A 20,527-nucleotide genomic window follows, 5' to 3' on the forward strand; every position below is an offset into this window, starting at 1 on the left:
AATAAAGAAGTTTTATGTTGGCACCCTGTCAAGTTAACCGACCGATTAGATTAACTCGCGTTGGTGAAACCGGGCCTCAGTAACGCAATGAAAACATGGTGAAACGCAACAGTCTCGTTTCCGCAGCTCCTCGCCCGACAGCCTGTCCGCGGAGCGTGGCGACAACAAGTCACCGGGGACAAACGCGAGTCCCGCGGCCCTGTACAAGCTGACCGTACCCTTGCTGAGATGCGAGGCCGTCGACGTCAGGGATGCCGCGGTGCAGGCGATTGGGAAAGTGAACGCCGACGCTCTAAAGTAAGTGCGTTACCGATCTGAGGACGACTGGGAAGATTAAATAGTAAAAGGATCCTCTTTTTGATGCAGAGACTTGATGGAGGAACTGGTACCTTACATCCGGGAAGCGGTCGATCGGAAGCAGGAGAATATGAGGCGGCGAAGAAGACGCGACGCTCTGAGACTGCAGCTGGTAAGAGTGCTGGAATTGATCGCAGAGTATGGGACGTTCGGCATCTGGTTAGTTCGCGCATCACTTTGTACCGTTTTTTCTCATCTTTCCCCTCAACTGGATCTGAAAAAATATCGTCCTTCCAGCCCAGCGGTACTAGATCGCGAGACGCAGTCCTTGCATCCGACTTTCGTCGAGTACATAGACGGTGCGCGCGTTTACCTGGAAAACGAGACCGACAAGGAAGCGCCCGCCGTGCGAGACATCAAGTTGCACTTCTGCAACTTCATGAGGAAGATGATCAAGAGCTTTTCACGTAAGCGACCTTACTCCCGAATTCCGAAATTAAAATATGCGTTCAGGACAAATGAACGAGATAGAATTGCGCTTTAAAGAGGAGAGAAATTTATCAATCATCTCTTTTTTTTCTTACTTTTCTAGTGGAGATCTGCTACACTTTGTTAAAGAGGGACTTGAGGAGAAATCTATTCATGCTCTTCGCTAGTTGGGCCGGTGTTTACGGCCGGCCGCTCACGAGCACGTCTTCCATGCAAGAGGAGGAAAAGTCTTGCACGGAATTGCAGCTCTCAGCCTTGCAAGCTATGAGCGGATTACTCTGTTGCGGGTCGTGCTTCAATCCGCAGTCGCTCTCGGAGGAGGGCGCGATTTTGTATCAATGGCTGGACTTGTTACTGGCCAGTAAAGACGAGAAGGTAAGTTTCATAAATTGTCTCATATAAGAGTTTATCTGCAAGCACGTGCAGGCGTTAGCATTAAAGATTACATGCAAAACGGCAATTAATAATACATTATATTACACATTAAATGTTAACACGTTATATGTATTTTATTTCTCTTTCTATCATCTCTTGTTTCAGATTTATACGCTTGCACGCGAAACCGTCGTGTTGTTGCTCGAGGGAAATCCCGATATCGGTACACTTTTGGACTGGGTGGTGGATCGATGTTATACTGGAGCACCGCAGGTGGCCGATGGCTGTTTTCTCGCGTTGGCAACGATTTTCAGCGCCAGGTACGAACGAATCCAGAGTATCAATATAGAATAAATGTTTCATACAAAAACGTTTATTAGGAGTAGTAGGGGAAAATACGATATATACATTCTAGCGAGTAAAAGTCTACGAGACACGTATTTCTCGATGGAATACAAGCCGCGGATAGAATAACAAAATAAATAAATAGTACGACAATAAGTGAGTATGTCTATGTGATTTTGCTTTTGCTCAGGGAGTATCCTTGCGACCATTACACGAGTGTCATCAACGTAACATTAATGAATACAGGATGCCCCCGCGCTCCGGTCCACGATGCGGCGCTTCAGCTTCTTCAACTGTTGGACCAACGCTTTTTTGGAAATGTGGGTCCGCTTCCAGCCACAGAACTCGAAGCTGGTAAGCTTACAGTCTATGCCCTCGTATCTGTGCAGTGTAATACTCGGTACTGTCGGTACATTACACATCGTTCTCTGATTGTCTGCTAACACGTATTTACTCACAATCAGTCATTTGAAAGTGATGAGTTACTGTATCATAATTCTTTATTTATTGGGAGCTTTTGCGTCTCCTGAGAGTCTTTCTGTTGCTCTTTGTCGACAAGGTGCGGCCGTTTCGTTGAGCTGTACCTGCGCGTGAATTCTGAAACTGCAAACATTTCGAATTAATCAATCGTGTTTTCTTTACTTGTTAATCCAGGAACAGAAAAACAAACGAATCTTTCAATCAATGCAATAATCTGCACACACATATTTTGTCGTTATGTTATTTTATTATAATTGGATAATTAAGTTACGTGCTCACCACACTGTTTTCCATGACTCGCCATCTGTATGAGAGTGCCACTTCTCCCAGTACTTGAGCGCTTCGTACACATGCTAACCATCTCTCTGCGAAAATTCTGCCCGCTCACGCAGTAAAGAATGAAGTTTATTCCGAAACTCGTTTCGAATAATAATTGGCACATTTGTTGCGCCGACATGAACCATATCGGTGGTTTACTATTTTCCTGAATTTGCATATATAGTGATTATTAACATTATATATTGACATAATAACTTCTTTAACAGTACATCAAAATTTATCTAGTTAATATCGTAAATCAATAAAGTATCAACACTGGAAAATAATATAAATTGCGGTATGTACTTATTTCATCGTGCAAATATGAGACTTTGCAAAAGTACTGCACACTTAAATTTGCAGTATTAAATTTGTCTCAATAATGAGTCGATATGTTGTTGTTTTTAATTACCATGTGTGTCAAAATTTCTTTTAACACAAAATGTAGTTGAAAAACAACGACACCTGCTACTCGATCCAAATTAATGACATTGAGCAGCGGCGATTTATCATTAAGTCAAATCTAACGCAACAGATTTAACAGTGTACAGTGTGAGAGTGTATTAAATTAGATTGATTGAACGTCGGAAATTATTAAAAAAAAATGTATAAATTTCAGAAGTTTAATTAATAATACTCATTCATTATTCAGAATTCACGTTTTATAAGAAAAGTATTTGATGCTAGTGTTAAATATCGATACGTACATAGAGGAATGCGATCACCCTGAAAACGAATGCAGGCATATTGAGGCAGAAGAACGCGCTCGAGACGATCAGAAGCATTTTCGTGACTTTAGTCTGCGGCATTCTGTCCCTCGGAGTATGAGCCCTATCGTTGGAAACATCGGATTCAATAGTCAGAGTTCTTCGGACGTGGTTGAGCCTGTAGATGTTGCGCGCTATCAGTGTATTGAAGATCACTATCATGGTAAGAGGCATGGCGAACGTCATGACAACATCGAGGGTGTTGTAGGCTTTTGCCCAGGACTTCCAGTTCATGTCTAAGCCACAGCCGGTCGAGTTTCCAGTGTTTGTGGAAAACACGAGCACCGGGCTGGTCAGCAGACTCGCTAATACTGTTAGTCCCGTCACTGTCATCTTCGCTCGGGCCACCGTGCACCAGACCTGCCGACGAAGCGGCCACTTGACCGCCACGTATCGCTCAACGGTGAAGGCTACTACGAGCCACACGCTGAGGAAGCTACAGATGTAGCCGAGATAAATGAAGAACTGGCAGAAGCCGTGTCGATTGAACAGATCCACCTGCAATATTCTTAACCAGGGCACGAAAACTGCCACCAGGAAGCCGCTGTCGCTTATTGCCAGCGCACCCAAGTAAATGCTGGATGACGAATAACGTAGCTTCGTGCCGAAGAATACACACATGGACAAACAGTTACCCAGCAGGCCCAGAAACACAATTATCGGCGTAAAATACCATTGAATGTCCTGTAAGAAGTCGTCACGAAGTCTGTATATCGTTGTAATGTTGCTACTATTCTCGATCATCTTCACGTGTTGACCTTAAAGCTGTCGTCAATGAGAAGAAAAGCGGAAGGCAGTATAATCGTGCCTGGCATAGACAGCATAACAGCTTGCGTCATGTACGATAACCTGGAAGAGCGTTAATGTGTCCCATATAAGATGAAAGAGAGAGATAGAGGGGGAGAGAAAGAGAGGGTATTCTAAACGTCGCGCGTTTCCTCTGGATCATCGACATGAGGACTGAATTTAGAAGCTGAAGCAAGACGGTCGTTTGATGTTCGGAGAGTCAAAGTTACGAAATTACTCAACGTTAAAAATTGGAATTTTGTCTTCAGCGACTTGTTATGTTTTATATTTGCATAAGATCACAAGATTTATATATTTTAATTAACCCTTTTATGCCTATTGGGACATATAAAAGTTCCACTTAAAAAATTTTTAAGACTCGGGGTCTCTTGGTCAATTAACTAATAGTTAAATCTTATATATGTCTTTGCTTTTCCTTCAAAGTAGGCAAAGATAGATGTACAATTTAACTATTAGTTAATTTACCAAGAGTTTGGTAAAACCGGCGCTAAATGATTCAGCATGTATTTTATTATTGAAAAACATTTCATCAAAAACTTGAAAATAGAAAATTAATTCGGTCGTGAAAGGTCAACGTAAAGCATCTGTAATTGAAATATTTTTCAACGGATTCTGATAGAATTCATTTACGCAACTTCTATTCGTTTCGAAGTCAATATGAAGGGACAGAAAACGATGAATGATATTTTCATACATTTCTCAGTTATTGTATCGTCACTTGATTGAGCACAGTCACTTTGCATTCTTATCGCGAGATGCAGTCTCTATGAAACAAAAAAAATGTAGGGAAGCGTGGTGCTTATCGCAGGAAATCCTTGGCGCGACAGATACGTTTACAGATACAATTAACAAATCATTATTGCGCAACTATTGGTTCAAATTATGTTACACGAGTCTGCTATATGTTGCCTAAAATTTCGTTATTATTTAAATAAAATACAAATTCGATAAATGTTTCTTCGACACGCGTTTAACACCAATATTTACTTTTTAATAAAATTGAGAACCATCTTACACAATGTGATGATAACATAGGAAAAATTCTTATCTTTTCCGTGTTATCGCGAAAAATCCGGTACAGTTTGCAATCTCAGCGAATGCATTTTTTTTTTCATAAAATAACTGTAACACTAACAGCCGTATTCTAAGTGTAAATAATTATCGCAGATACGATCGCAAGAGAATTGTGTTGATACGGTTTCGTATCTTTGGTAATGACGAAATTTCATATTTATAATCTTGAACGGTACATGTTAGAAACTCGACAATCGGAAAGCTTTACGTGTCTCTCGTTTCACATATATCTTTCGGATAAATTCTACGGTACTTTTATAATAATTTAATAACTCATAACTGAATCTGTGATCAAAAGTAATGTAAATTGATAAAAGCAAATCATATATCGCTTTGGTATGATATAACATTTTTTCTATAATAAAGAATAAAAGTCTTTATACAATTTTTCATATAAAAATTAATAAATATTGAAAAAATTAATACACGGAACTTGTTGTATCGACAAGATCAGTGTAATTGAAAAAAAAATCGTTGAAACAACATCAGTATTAATAAATGAAAAACATCAGATTGTTGCTTTAATAATCTGAATATTTAGTTAAATGCTTAAAATTAAAATCCATAGCAAATACAATTGAGTGAATTATTTATGTTTGTAGCAGCCCGTGACGTTAATGTTTAAATTCAAGCAACTATATTTCGCTTAATTCAACAGCATTTTTTCCCGTGTACGTATAAATAAGTATAAAAAGATACTACAACAGAATAGACTTTGATTTACATTAAACATCTTTAAGAGAGGGTAATGGAAATATATCTCTTTCTTTTCTTATACTTTTTTTTATAAGTGTGACGTAAGCGTTAGTTTTTTCTTATTTGAACTAGAACTGTAGAAAAACTCGTCAAGCAAGAATTTTTTAAATATTAACTAATGCGTACCTGTTTATTGAGTTTCAAACGGAGCAACATGTTAGGTTTTACTTATGCAGACGCAAGCCATTTATTGGACTGACATCCAGATTGCATAGACGATTTTGTGACACGGTGCCGAGAGCTCCTTTTAACCGCGATCTTCCGACACTCGAGTGTTCCAAATTCACATACATCTCACACATCAACGATCTTAACGTTTTGTAGATACATGACGAGCCCTCTTAACACTTTTAGTTTGCACGGCGGATGTGCAGTGCCGGTGCGAGACACGATCTTTTCGTCAACGGCTCGTTAATATTATTTAACGAGTTTCTCATATAAGACAATCGCGCAACACTTGATTTTAATAGCGCGACTTATCAACAAATGTTACAAACAGATTGATTAAGTCTCGGTAGATCCGGCACATCAGTATCAATCACATTAGCAGCAGCGACACGTTTTGCTTTTTTTAAATTTTATTTTATTTTCAGAGGGGAAGCCACGAGCGCACTTAATGAGAGTAATGTGGATTTGGTACTTGGTACACTCGGTTTTTTAGTTTACTAACGTAACACTTTCGGGGAATATATTCGACTGAGGTCTCAGCTATTTCTGCTGGATGCCCCGACGCATCCATTCCTGATAAAGCTCGGTGCATCCAGTATTCTGGCTTCTGCGCATCAAAGTAATGTACAAATTCCCGCCTCTTCGCGACGCACGTCAATTTGCCGTGTCGCGACGGAGAGATACATATTTTCGCGATTTATCCATTAGTATTTTTCCATTAATTTTTGGCATTTCTGCAAACTATGTTGCGAGAATATTAAAGTTTATATTTAAAAAAAAAGAATTTTTTAAACTTGTTATACGTAAAATATGTTATACATAAAATATTCTCCTAAAGATTTTTCACTCGCGAGAATTTTTTGTTATGAAAATATAAAAATAACAATAAACATTAATTTTTATCACGCTGCATCGCATATTAATGCAACCTATAAGTAATAATTGTAAAGCGATCGTAATTGTTATATAATAATATATGATAGACAGAGTCGTAGGTTTGCAGCTTTTAAATTTCAATGAAGTTGGAAAGATTGAATTACAGTACTATTGACATGTCGCTTGAATTGAAACGCAACGTTCAAAGAAATGAGTTGTACCTTTCTTGTGAAAGAAAGTAAGATTAAGTGCACGTTGTGCGTGATATCCTTTGACATGTCGTGTATCAAACTCCGTTTGAGCATCCGTGCAATGTAGAAATACATTTTCGTGAATGCAAAGAAACATGTAGCGCACGATGAGATTCATTCTCTTCTGTAAAGAGAATATATTTAATTTGCCGAGAAGTAATAAATATGTATGTTTACAAATATAAAATATCTTTTTCGGTAAAATGTACTTTCCATATGATCAAGATGATCATATTTTCATTATTTTCAGTAATAATTAATCTCAAATAAATATGACAAATAATGAAAAATCTTTAGGAGAAACTGTGACCTACGTATTTTACAATAATCAAGCGTTTTAGTCGACATTAACCTTCCAATGTTTTAATACAGAATGAGCCAGGCTGAGGTAATATTTTTCGCAATAAATTTTCTGTATTAAAACATTAGCCGGTTAATGTCGACTAAAAAGCTTGATTATTATTATTTATTACTGGCAACTGAAAGAGATCTCTATATACGTATTTCATATAGGTAAAACAATTTTAAAAAACTCCCTTATGGGATTAAGGATTTATGTGGTGTAAATTCATGATAAATGTCAAATCATATTGGTTTGAGATTAATTATTACTGAAAATAATTATTGAGTGTTTAACACGGTTTACTGATAAATATTGTCGGTGTCGATAACTATAATAATAATTGAACGAAAAGTTCAGAGGTATTATGCTATTTTGCACTACCGTGTTTCCTTTGCAGTTCGTTAATTAAATTGACTCTCATTTATAAAATATTTTATAAATCTTTTATCAGCTGTAGATTTTCAAGTAAATTCCTTCTTCTTTAACGGAAATTAATTAGAAATATATTAATTAAAACATTCTCAAATAAATAGGAATATGCTATCGTTGATCAAGCTGGGTCTTTGTAGCTTAATGTTATTTTTGTGTAACTTTGTATGCTTTTGTTTATTCAAATGCTCATGGATTATTTTGAAATCGTTTTTAAACGCCAAGTCTTCATTCCAAATAAAATTTTGAAGCAATCTTCGGCAATTAGTGAGGTGTTTAATGAGATGCTGGAGTGATTCTGCATCTTTTGCACTTTTTGCATCTAGAATTGTCAATTCGTGAAAACATTTGTAATGTACAAATTATGTAGCTTTTGTACAGACAGCTAGTGTTCCACTAATCGGACTTAATCAGAGAACAACGCGGTATCATTGAAATTAAGTTTAGAAGCCTAACAAAAATCTATTCACTCGAATAAGTTATAGGTTTATTCGAGTGAATAGATTTTTTTAGGCTTCTAAACTTAATTTCAATGATACCACGCTGTTCTCAGATTTAGTCCGAATAGTGGAACGCTGTCTGTTCGCAAAAGCCACATAATTTTTACATTACACAAATGTCTTCACGAATTGACAGTTCTAGGAGCAAAAGGTGCAGAATTACTCCAGCATCCTCTTCACTTGCTTATTGATGAAATAAAAATTTTTTCGATACAACTGGCTTTTGGTCCTTTTCAAATGTAAGACTCGAATTTTTACAACAGTAACGTAACTACTATCCGTATATGTTATGCGTGATATAATAAAAATGCAATTGCAATTGCACTTCGCATTTAGAAGCACGTCAGGAACATAGAGCCATAAACAATTAATATTTACTGCTCTAGGTTCCTGACGTGCGTCTAAATGCGAAATTCAATTACATTTTTATTGTATGGCGCGCGACAAGGGACCAAAACCCACGGTCGAATAATTGAGAAATAGAGAAGAATTTTTAGCCAGTGTTAAAACATTTATATTTCCGTCATTTATTTACTGGCGAAGACAAAAGTATTGCTACAGTTTCTCTTTTCCTTAATCCAGTAATGTAATTTGGTATTCTATCTGGATTTCCCATTGCAGGGCACAACGATCCTCTCGCAAGCTGTGCCGCCACCGTAACTTCCGGGCCGGGTCAACAAAGCAATCCTGCAGGTGAGATTTCATCCGGCGGGACGATCAGAGGTGGCACACTGGATGTCCTCCTGTCGACCACTTATTGCCGCAGCCAAATGTATCTTTCGCGTCAACTGGCTCAATTGCATCCGGAACTCACGATGCCGATGTTCAGCGGTAAATAGACTTTCTTGTATTTTTATTAACCCTCTTAGGCCTCGGAAACTCGAACAAGATATGCCAACAAGATATGCTACATTTTTCAGAAAATTATTACTCGCAATTTTAAACATCAAAATAAAGTTCGACTTGGATATTTTTCAAGCAATTGTTTTAACGCAACATGTAGTTGAGAGTACATGTAGTTAGGAACACTGCGTATTTCGTAATTATTCTATAATTTTAATATCATCCAATATATCTAATTATGTTATTGACTGTAATTGTAAATTGATTCGCGGAAACGAGGAAAACGGTGTATGATAAAACACAATTAATAACTTTTGTAGTCTATTGGATGCTTTAGTTAGAGAGAACATGGTTTAGAACCATTTTTGTTCCTTGTAACTTTGTTCTTTTCCTTGCAATTAAAATGAAATATTATGGAAATATGATCTAATTACCTTTATTTAATACATATGACGGTGTATATTTCCGCACTGCAGTTTAACGTGGAGACGTATTTAAAAATGTACGCAAAAAGTACAATGTAGAACACATTAATCGTAAGTTATTAAAAACGACCCACGAGTGAAAATTGCAGTTCCTCTCAAAGCTCATGCTGTTTCTATGAAAACTGGCGGCCATATTTTATTTAAATGATAAGAATTAAGAAAAAGATATCCAAGAAAAACGCCTCTTTTAAATACTAATATTGATGCCTTAATCCTTAATATATAGAATTTCTTGTCCAACAACAGTTAATAAACATGTAAAAGTTGCTTTTGCATTTATAAGAATAATAATTATGTAAACTAAACTGAAAGTCGGCTTTTCGTCTTAACTTGTAAATTTACATATAGAATGCTTGCCGGTGAAAAAAATTGTTTTATAGTTTTTACAAGCTTGGACATGGAAGAGGACGCGCGCTTTATTAAACTTCTATATTAGTTTTACGTTGTAAATAATGCGGTGGAGTTATGGTATAAGGGAAAAGGAATATACATTGCAATGTGGCATTGCTTTCTTTTTATTATTGACACGGAAGCGTGTAATCGGCGTGCAACGAGGGAGGTCATAGAATGTTCATGGGATTTAATAGAATTATCGCAAGTATTAATAATTCATTACTCAAGAGGGATGCTGTCAACAATAATCCTCACGGGTTTGTTGTCTCATTGATTATTATTCTAGACGCCTCTAGGCGTGTCGTTATCGCGTAAATATTACCGCCGCATCTGTTTTAACTAATCGAACGGGCTCTCATTATGCGCCTACAATATAATATCGACAGAAACGTCAGCAAAAGAGTTGAATGATAAATATGAAATAAATAAAGCTTTTCTACTTGTAAGCTTGGTTACACATGTATTTATGTGTACGTACACATCGTGCATACTTGAATACGTGGTATCATATTTCGAGTGTAGGAATATTAATTATCAGCCGGTGATTCAAACGTGGAGATTCGCATGGAAAAATAATGATTTATCGCGCTAAATTTCATTAGAGAATTATTCTTGCGGGTATTCTTCTTGCTTTATTCAGTTAAACTTTGGTGGTGCGATTGAAGAGTCGAGTGAAGCAGAGTGATTTAATTACTTTTCTTAAGGGAAAATAAAGTTGGATTAAAAACTGAAATTGAAGTTAATCCTCACAGAGCTCTAGTTATGGAAAAAATTGGTATTAAAAATTGAAAACTCGGAAAGGTCTTAAGCGATAGACGCGTCGTTCGCGGAATTTGACTTCTTAATTAAACCCAGGAATAATGTAGGATAGAAGGTCGACCGTGGCCTGTCTGTTTAAGAATTTAACCTTTTAACTACAACTCGCTATTGTTAATGAGCCGCAAGACGCATAAGGTTGCAGCCTTGTTTCGTTTACATAATGGATCGTTGCTTTTCGCTTTAATTTTATGACGCATGCCTGACATTCCCCAAGTGTCATGAGCTACGTTAAAGTGGCAACGGTTTAAAAAAAGCGCGGTGGACCGACGCGCGACCAGAGGAAAATTTAACGATGGGAAATAATTCCATCGCGCGAATTATTATCTCGCACGTTTCCGGCTAACCGGCTTACATCTGTTCGCTTTGACACGCTCACGAATCGACGAGCATTTGGTTTCCAGGAACGGTGTAACGTAAAACTGCAGTTTTATCTCATGAAATTCCCCTGTGCGCGATATTGCACTCGATAGCAGCATGAAGAAGAAGAGATAAAAAAATCCATTTAACACAAAGGGCAAGTCGAATCGGATAGTTATACTCTAGCTATAATTAGAAAAAAATTTAATAAGCAGGGAGAAAGGGAGAGTTTGATTCGAATGTTTCTCTTCATGTAACAATGCACGTAATTTTTGTAAACTGAGGTCCTTTTAAATTTACGAATTTGTTTTCCAGAAATATTGAAAGTCAGTGTTAAAGATCAATTTTAAAGGGAATATTTCGCGTCAAGAAAATAAATAATTTTATCTATATAAGGATTGTACATAATGATTTTAAGTTAACTTATATATACCTATAGGATGAAATATTTTAAATTGATTAAGCTCAAACGTAATACTAACAATAGGCACGCAATATGTAGGTATTAAACTTGTTTAAAATGCGGATGGAAATCTATATTATTCATAAGCTCATCCGCTTACAGCAGATTGAAAATTTTAGAGATGCTCAATGGATGGACTCATCAGATTGCGCGGCGAGTCTCGTGATTTAGTTTAATATAATACCTTACAAGAAAGGTTTTAGGCGGCATTAACTGAACGTACAATCTTGTATTTTGTATACCGATTATTATATCACGCAAAGGAATCACAAAGGACAAAGCGTTACGTGACAATTGTTTGATACGTTAATATCTTTGAAATTCAGATTGAAATGCGACGCGCAGCCGAAACAAATGCAGATAATTGTAGGTGAAAATACTAATTTCGCCATGTAATTTCGCATGTGCACACACATTCAGCAAATCATTCGGGACTATTTGCGAATGCCCTTCCATATCTTGCTGCTTTAAACCGGCACGTTAAATTACTGTTACGCATAAAGCAATATTGAGGATTCGTTCGACCATGTATGAAGTAATTAAATGCGAAATGGGAATGCAGTAGGTGAAAGAATGGAGAGGGAAATCGTAATGCAGTCCGCATTGAATCCGTTCAAAAATTCATTCATGCTGCAAAACGGCCGATGTTTAAATATTTCCAGACTGAGAGACGAGACTAACGATGAGATACTCCATGTATACATGCATTACGCGCATATGAAACGCATTACGGATGAAATTTAATACACTGTACGTTTGAGAGCAGCTAGAAGAGCTTGGCTAGGAAAGATACATGCTCCTACATGTTGTCGAAAAATTATATTAATAAAGGAAACGAGAGAGAGATAAGATGAATAATTTGACGATATTTGTAATCCACCAAATCGTGGATTTGTAAAATTTGTAGCACCAATATAATGGTTTAACAGTGGTTTGCTTTTTATTATTCGTATGGATTACACGCTTCCATACCAGTAATAAAGAAAGCGATAATATTTGTTATAGCACATTTCCTTCGATATAATTTTTACAACGTAAAACATGTGGTAGATAATAAACAAATTTTGATAAAATGAACACTTCTTTATGAATTAGTATCTGACACAAAGAAATGTATGTAATTGGTAAAGACGTCCATTACATGAACTGTAAGGATATCCAGGTTCGAATCCTGGCCGGGGTAATGTTTTTCGTAATAAATTTTTGAGAGTGATTTAAATGGGATGCTTGGTATCGAAAGTTCAACATCGATTATTGATTTAAACATGTGGATTTACTGTTGCGACAAATAGCTTTAATTTTAAAAGATTTGTAAGTAATCGATGCGTAGTTACTCATTGCGAGTCGGAAAAAGTATACAAAAGTTCACTCAGAAATATTATCAAGCTGGATCCAGCCCGATCGAAAGCGGCACGTCTTCTCTAATTAATTGAAGGAAATGCATATCGATAATACTGCATGTTATTAATATAATTTGACGTAGTAATTTTCAGAAATTTGTATTTAATTTATATGTTTTAGAAATTACGCATCGGTTTCAAACAGCCCGTCGAGAAGTTCGGCAATTGCTACTGCAATATTTGTTACCCTGGTTGCACAACATGGAATTGGTCGACCCAAACGTACCGCCACCGTCTAATCCGCTGAGTTATTACCAGGTAAATGAAGCTCATTAGGTGATCAGCTTTGGAATAGCAGCGCTGCAGAAAATTGCGTCTCACTTTGAAATTCCGGAAATTCTGTACTGCACGCGCTTTTGCTTTTTGGATACAGTTAATATTTAAACAAGTGAAATAATGGAAATATAAATATAAGAATAGGCAAGAGTGCGAAAGGGCAAGAATATCAAAAGTGATATTTTTATGCTACAGAATATTGTTATTTAAGAGTTAACAATTTTTAGCAAGTATCAAGCTCTCATACGTATATACATATGTAAATATATTTATTTATTAATTACGTCTGTCCATTTCGGTTTGTCAGAAATTTAATAAGATAATGGAACTTTATAATTTTTTAACGTATCTTTGTTGCATACCGAACAAAGTTTTTTTAATCAGACATAAACAAAAATCGCTTAACAAAATATTGTGTATAGTAAAAGGATGTCGTAAATTACTTTTGATATCCTCGCCTGCCGCACAAATTGTCTTCGCCCGATTCATAATCTTACGATACATTTTCAATACGTTGCTGGACATCGCAAATGATTTATTGTCGCCAAAAGAATAAAAAGAGAACTTGTAGACGCCGGGTATCGATTCCAGTACTTCTGGCATGCTAAGCGAGCGCTCTACCATCTGAGTCACGCCTCCGTACAAAACAGTTTTGCCGCAAGCTCAGAAAAGTGATCTACTTTTGGCGAAAGGATAAAAAAAAATATTGTTGGAGGCGCCGGGTATCGATCCCGGTACCTCTCGCATGCTAAGCGAGCGCTCTACCATCTGAGCTACGCCCCCCGTGTAATGCAGTGGTGCAGCAAGACCAGTCGTGTTGAGAAAAGTGATCTACTTTCGGCGAAAGGAGCCAAAAAAAAGATGTTGGAGGCGCCGGGTATCGATCCCGGTACCTCTCGCATGCTAAGCGAGCGCTCTACCATCTGAGCTACGCCCCCGTGTGATCTGGATCGCTGACGGGATCGTTTTACATCGCGATTGCGAACCACTTTCAGTAAAAGGAGGCAAAAATTGATCCTGGAGGCGCCGGGTATCGATCCCGGTACCTCTCGCATGCTAAGCGAGCGCTCTACCATCTGAGCTACGCCCCCTGAGTGATCTGGATCGCTGGCGGGATCACTCTGGATCGCGATCATGATCTACTTTTACGAAAGAGTTTTGCATGGGAATTTTTCCAAAATCCTAGCACTTATCTCGTTTGTGCGAAACAAACGAGCTGCATTTCTCTGTAAAATAAATATGTTTCTGTACCTGAGAAGTTAATTATTATAACTGATATCTAGCAAATCTATACAGGAAAAGTTTCTTTTTATATTTTTCTAAAGTTTAAAAATACTTTTTTGTCAATTGCTAGGGAAATCATTTACTTCAATGCAGGATTTATCGCAAATTTAAATCTCGTTTGTTGAGTTAAAAACCTCAAAGAAGAGAATTGTGAATAGTCTACCTTTGAGTAGAAGTTTTTAAATTTCGTCATTGACAAAATTCCAGTTATTCTTTGCACGCGCAAGATAAACACGTTGTCTCACTCTCAGAGACACTCTCGATTTTACATACAAAAATAATGATCCATCATCTTAGACACAGTCGGCGATTTATATCCAACAATCGTGGCTGCTTTTCAAGATGAATAATTCTATAATACATGTTTGGGATCGCGCTGGTATTCCTGTGTGATTCGGGAAAATTGGACTTCGTGAATGGATCCTAAACGTTTATTGAAACAAATATTAAATAGAGCTCACAGAGAATGTAATACTGTACTGTGTACCGATTTCAATGGACTTGCAAATGCGCCATATAGCAGTCGCGACGTAGCGATGCACGTGCAGCGTGAAAACTGAATGACATAGCACGCGTAGTTGATTCTTTTACGAGAAGTATTTATTGATGAAATAGATGCCGCAGAATTTTGATAAGAATATTAATATGCAATAGAATGTACAATGTGGCTTCGATGAATATGCAAATATTATAATACATTGTAAAATATACAATAGCATTACGTTCAAATATGAATATCGATATGCGGTGCAATATCTAGTAAAGTTGTCGTAGAAAGTCGCAGGAAAAGACGCGGTACGAGATTACACCACGAACCTCCGCAAAAAGAAGGACACGGTGAAACATTGGCACAAGTTCAATGCCAATGTCCAAGGTTGGTCGCGACTACTTGGCATATCGCGCGACCGTCGAAGATAATGATCTTCTTAATCCGATTAATAACGAAGGACACAGTTCTAATATTAGACCATCCGATTAGAATTCGGTACGCGGAAACTGTAGAAATGATAAGTCGATCTAAAACCTCTTTCCCCGTATCGCGTAATTATCCAACGATTATCAAAGATCGTGATCCTCTTATCGCAAATTGGACGATATATAGAGCCGCCGCTTCACGTGCGAGAAACGCCGGGATCAATACCTGGTATTTGAGATATCTTCTTTTTTTTTTTATAATTTTACTTATCGTTAGTGATGGCAAGGGTTATCTTGATCAGTTCGATTGCGAGCGCCGTAATTGAAATAATCGGTTCGAGTGGTACGTTAGACCGTCGAGAAGGAAATCCATTTACTGGAGAAAGGGCGTAACGCCCAGTGCGTTTACTTCCGTCGAACCACGCCGCTCAATTATCGATGATGGTAATAATCTTGATCACCTCGGTGGATGGATGGACGAAACGAGAGAATTGTAATTCAAGTAGTTATCGAGAGCTTTTGTGCTCGGCATGCAAACAGTCCTGTAATCGATTTCCGATACCCACGCCCTTTCTTTCGATACCTTTACAACTGTCAGCAGTAATAACGATATCGTGATGTGGTGAATGATCGTTATCTTGTTATTTTCTCCTGTTTTGCAAACGTAGGGGAGGCTTTCAATCTCTCAGCAAAGTCGATTGGCAGGATCCGCTTTTAATATTTGCCAATTGAATCCTTAGATCCAAGTTCTCTCTTTTTTTTTCACAAATTAGGTAACTATTTTAATAGGTATGTTTTCTATATTCTAAAAAATGAATGCACTCTAGGATAATCATTTTATGCTGTGCCCATTTCTGCAGTATTCTCGCGAAAAGATTGGATTTGCCTGGCCATTTGTAAAAAATACTCTCTCGCATTTCCGCAGTATTTCTCAATTAATTAATTTTTTTTACAGTATTACACGAGCGATGTGACACGTGGAGGAACGCGCAGAGAAGGCTGGGGCAGCGCGGAGGCGACGGAGATGGTGCTCAACAATCTCTTCTACATCACCGCAAAGTTCTCGGACGAACATCCTAAAGAAACGGAAGAGCTTTGGGCAACTCTGTGTGGTTGTTGGCCAAACAATCTCAAAGTTATAATCCGCTATTTGATTATCGTCTCGGGAATGGCCCCTCAGGAGCTACTACCATACGTGAGTGGAACTTTTGGGATAGCTTTATATGTGCGGACAACAAGGTGACAGAAAATATATCGCTTATTAGGCAAAACGTGTGGTATTGTATCTGGCCCGGGCGCGTCCGGATCGTCTTGTCGACGAAATGATGACAGAATTGGAGACGGTCGAGACCCTGAATTGCTTGATCGAGCGGACAGAAACGCCGCCCTTCTACCGGCTCACAAGCATGAGAAAAGCCTCGTCGCACAGCGACGCGCCGGCCGCCGATCCTGCCAATCCTCCCCGCGATCTCGGCGTTGAAAAGGGCACCATTCATACGAAAAGACACTCTGGCGAGGATCCCGTCAAGACCGGGTGAGAGATGCTTATTGAAATACGTTTAGCTGAAATCCCAAGGTTTCATAATCGAACCCCTTCATTTTTTTTTGTTTACGAAAGAAACGTCTGAGGATGTCGTAATTTTATGAATGTGATTTATGGTATCGCGGTAAAATTTATTTCAAGACACTTGAATTCTTCCGCAGCTCGAAATCCGATACCGCACTCCGAGCGCTCGCGGGGTTTCAAACTCCAAGGGCAGAAAAGACGAGGACTGCGAGCGGTCCGCCAGTTCTTCCAGACGATCTATCAACTCCGACGACGGAAGCCGAGGTACGTTACTCTATTGAAATTTGATTTATCGTCATAAAAAAGTTCGTGGGTTTATATGATTGAAAGGTTTTGCTGCTTCCGTTGACAAAACGACGAGTAAATGATATATGAAAGCTCAAGAAAGCACGTAATGCATCTTAACAGGATAGTCCAATTTGAAAGTAATTATCTTTTTTAGTTAACTACCGACGAGTCGTGTTACGCCGCACGTAACGGGCCCGCCGGGGTGAACGGAAAGATGCCGTGCGTCGACGAGAAGTTCGATATTCCTCAACCGCATCCCCTGCCGATGCCGGAATACGGCGGGTACTTCGCTCCCCTGACTGAATACCTGCCCGATAGCTCTCAGCCGATAAGCGGATTTCACAGGTGACTGCAAGCTACGGTATTTCATTTCGCTACTCCGTCAAACAATGCGCATTAATAATCCGATGTCGCTGTAACCCTTCAGATGCAACATCGCTGTGATGTTGCTCACCGACGTCGTCATCGATGGGATCCAGCTCGATTGGGCCATACACGTTCCCTTGATGCTGCACATAGTCTTTCTCGGACTGGATCACTCGAGGCCGTTGGTGCGAGACCACTGTCGTTGCTTGTTGTTAAACCTGCTGGTCGTGCTCGGCGATCATCGCGATCACCTCGGCGTGGCGCGCGTCCTGCTCGCCTCGAAGACGGAGCAACTGGGATTAGGCCTGTCCACCCCGACTCTACCGGTGCTGGAACACAATTTCACGGAGATGGACCCGGAGTTCGACAGCTATCTGTACGGCCCACCCGCTGTCCCGCCGCCGACGACACCGCCACCGTCGTCCTCGCCGCCTCCACCATCCTCGCCGCCGCCTCCGCCGCCTCCTCCACCGCCGCCGCCGCCACCACCTATGCCTCCCGATTCTTCAGCATCTCCGCCGGTACCCCCGCCACCCCCGCCGCCTCCTCCTCCTCCGCCGTTACCATCTTCCTCGGTTGCGGACGGAACGCCTACTCACTCGTCTTTGTCGAATTCAACATCAACCCCGCCGATGTCGATGAATCACTCGAATCAGTCGGCGACGGATGATAGTAAGGACTTCGGGAATTCTCACTACGGTAAGATACCTGGATGTACTATATAAATTTAGTATCGCGTTTATGAAACATTTTACAAAGGAAACGATTTTTTGCAGAACCAGCGGTGTGCAACAGTTGGCCGACCTCGAGCGGAACGACGACGAACGCGGTGCCGCCTGTTATCGTGACGCCGGAGGACACGCATAATTGGACCGGTCCTCAGCCGGGTCCTAATATGCCGATACAAGACGTCATCAAGTCCCTGATCAATTTCTTAGCCTCCAGGTATGCACGTTAATTACATATTTGGGGGAATGAGATCCCTAATTTAACATTGTCTTTCGTGATAGGACAAATCAACCGCTATGGAATTACGAGGATATGACTGCCAAAGTGTGGTGGGTGCGTAGCGCCGAACAACTCACGATATTATTGCGGCACGTATTACGCGTCTTTAGAGACTCCTTGCCCCACGCTTTAGTCAGCCAGAGATGGGCGCAAACGGCGCTGCAATTAGGCCTCTCCTGCTCGTCCAGACACTACGCCGGGAGATCGTTACAAGTTTTCCGAGCGTTGCGCGTCCCCATAACGTCCAGAATGCTGTCTGACATTTTATCTAGGCTGGTGGAGACAGTTGCCGAGCAAGGCGAAGACATGCAGGTATCGACAGTTTTCTTATTGGTATAATTGCTTTTGTTTAAAAGAATACAGTCGATAATAGTTAAAAAAAACTTTTAAATGACTGGCATTCCGAATATTTTGTATAATTATATTATAATTTCATCAGGGATATGTAACAGAGTTGTTGCTAACGTTGGAAGCGGCTGTCGATTCGCTCGAGTCAGACTTTAGACCGCTCGATTTCATGAAAGAAATATTCAAGTCGACACCTAATTTGAACAACAAGGATCCGGTATCAGGAAATGTAATCGGGGGGAAGCGTAGTCCAGGAGGTGGAAATGGTTATCCAGCTGGGCCACACATGTTCTCTCACTTGAATCAAGGCGGGCACACGAGGAGCACCAGCTACTCAGTTAGTTACTGCATGAAGAGATCCAGTGGTGGAAATTCTGCGACTAGCGATATGAAAGGTCACTATTACGTTTCACGTGTTTTATAATACTCGACACAAGTTTTCTCTCCATGCGTAAACTTTTTAATTCCAATTCATCGATTTTTCAATGAAACTTTGTGTCCGCAGAATTGGAGAACAGAACTGGGGGCAACAAGTATCCTAACTCGAATCTGTCTAGATCAAGGTCGGCACAGTCCTTGAAGTTACTGGGTGACTCCGCCACGCAGGACGACAAGATGACGATACTAGCGCAACTGTTCTGGCTGTCGGTATCCCTGCTGGAATCGGATTACGAGCACGAATTCCTCCTGGCGTTGCGGTTACTCAGTCGCGTGCTGCACAGGCTACCGCTCGATCGACCAGACGCCCGAGACAAAGTTGAGAAACTGCAACAGCAGCTGCGGTGGAGCTCGTTTCCCGGTGTACACGCGCTGCTACTGAAAGGATGCACCAGTCCGAATACGTACGAACCAGTTGTTACGCTGCTGTCCCAATTTACACCTCTGCTAGATCTGCCAGTGGTCGACCCCACGCAAAGCCTCGCGTTCCCGATGAATGTTGTCTCGTTGCTGCCTTACATGTTGCTGAACTACGAAGACGCCAACGAACTTTGCATCAGAAGCGCCGAAAACATTGCACAAGTAAATCGCTTTCCATTTACTATTGCCAACTTATTTGTCGCAACGCGCTTATTTATTAGCTTCTTTTTTTTCCAATTTCTCTTATAGGTAAGCGCAGAAAAGGGGAAAAAATTGGAGAACCTCGGTACAGTCATGACGTTGTATAGCCGGCGTACTTTCAGCAAGGAAAGCTTCCAGTGGACTAAATGCGTAGTGAAGTATCTTTACGACTCCTATGCTCATCTTAGTTTCAACATGCTAGCTTTCCTTGTGGAAGTACTGGAGAAAGGTCCGAGCAGTGTGGCATTGCCGGTACTCAGTATTATACATTGCATGTTGCATTACGTGGATCTGGCGTCTCCAGCCGCGCAACCGATCAATACCGAACTGTTGAGAGTGATCTCTAAATACGTCGAGGTAAAGTATTCAAGTATTTAATTA

The 20,527-nt window shown here is 39.7% G+C and overlaps 2 protein-coding genes and 3 non-coding genes across 10 annotated transcripts in view; 1 reads left to right on the forward strand and 4 right to left on the reverse strand.

Moving 5' to 3' along the window:
* Positions 1-20,527, forward strand: part of LOC105558914 (protein furry) — a 34,060-nt gene that overhangs the window by 8,447 nt on the left and 5,086 nt on the right. For all 3 annotated transcript variants that reach the window (XM_012006850.1, XM_012006849.1, XM_012006851.1), the window contains 18 exons: positions 127-297; positions 367-516; positions 595-764; positions 890-1,161; positions 1,327-1,481; positions 1,697-1,860; positions 8,897-9,106; positions 13,157-13,293; positions 16,466-16,705; positions 16,776-17,044; positions 17,215-17,341; positions 17,520-17,710; positions 17,793-18,430; positions 18,508-18,676; positions 18,742-19,051; positions 19,179-19,482; positions 19,593-20,107; positions 20,195-20,503. In XM_012006850.1, coding sequence (XP_011862240.1) covers positions 127-297; positions 367-516; positions 595-764; positions 890-1,161; positions 1,327-1,481; positions 1,697-1,860; positions 8,897-9,106; positions 13,157-13,293; positions 16,466-16,705; positions 16,776-17,044; positions 17,215-17,341; positions 17,520-17,710; positions 17,793-18,430; positions 18,508-18,676; positions 18,742-19,051; positions 19,179-19,482; positions 19,593-20,107; positions 20,195-20,503 — 4,501 coding nt within the window. The remainder of the gene's footprint in view (positions 1-126; positions 298-366; positions 517-594; positions 765-889; positions 1,162-1,326; positions 1,482-1,696; positions 1,861-8,896; positions 9,107-13,156; positions 13,294-16,465; positions 16,706-16,775; positions 17,045-17,214; positions 17,342-17,519; positions 17,711-17,792; positions 18,431-18,507; positions 18,677-18,741; positions 19,052-19,178; positions 19,483-19,592; positions 20,108-20,194; positions 20,504-20,527) is intronic.
* Positions 1,804-7,380, reverse strand: LOC105558913 (thyrotropin-releasing hormone receptor-like). 4 transcript variants are annotated; one of them, XM_012006846.1, is made up of 5 exons: positions 5,835-7,380; positions 3,012-3,920; positions 2,266-2,470; positions 1,965-2,109; positions 1,804-1,887 (listed from the first exon to the last, which is right to left on the reverse strand). In XM_012006846.1, exons 2-4 carry the CDS (start codon positions 3,813-3,815, stop codon positions 1,997-1,999), a joined length of 1,122 nt encoding a protein of 373 aa, XP_011862236.1. In that variant the 5' UTR covers positions 3,816-3,920; positions 5,835-7,380; the 3' UTR covers positions 1,804-1,887; positions 1,965-1,996. The 4 variants fall into 4 exon arrangements, with proteins under 4 accessions (XP_011862236.1, XP_011862237.1, XP_011862238.1 ...); XM_012006847.1 differs by having other exon boundaries at positions 1,842-1,909; XM_012006848.1 differs by lacking the exon at positions 1,804-1,887 and adding an exon at positions 4,573-4,642 and having other exon boundaries at positions 1,917-2,109.
* On the reverse strand, positions 14,022-14,094 carry Trnaa-agc. Its single transcript has one exon. It is a non-coding gene; the product is annotated as a tRNA-Ala (tRNA).
* On the reverse strand, positions 14,177-14,249 carry Trnaa-agc. The gene has a single exon. It is a non-coding gene; the product is annotated as a tRNA-Ala (tRNA).
* Trnaa-agc lies at positions 14,330-14,402 on the reverse strand. The gene has a single exon. It is a non-coding gene; the product is annotated as a tRNA-Ala (tRNA).

This window comes from Vollenhovia emeryi, unplaced genomic scaffold, assembly GCF_000949405.1.
Source record: "Vollenhovia emeryi isolate VEMERY1.0 unplaced genomic scaffold, V.emery_V1.0 DF939304.1, whole genome shotgun sequence".
NCBI lineage: Eukaryota > Metazoa > Arthropoda > Insecta > Hymenoptera > Formicidae > Vollenhovia > Vollenhovia emeryi.

Bases quoted from the DNA above. Each gene is read 5' to 3' on its own strand.
- LOC105558913 (XM_012006846.1), bottom strand. From the start codon at position 3,815: ATGATCGAGAATAGTAGCAACATTACAACGATATACAGACTTCGTGAC. The intron at 2,471-3,011 runs GTACGTATCGAT...ATGCAAATTCAG, and splicing joins GGGTGATCGCATTCCTCTAT to GAAAATAGTAAACCACCGAT. The intron at 2,110-2,265 runs GTGAGCACGTAA...AAATGTTTGCAG, and splicing joins GAGTCATGGAAAACAGTGTG to TTTCAGAATTCACGCGCAGG.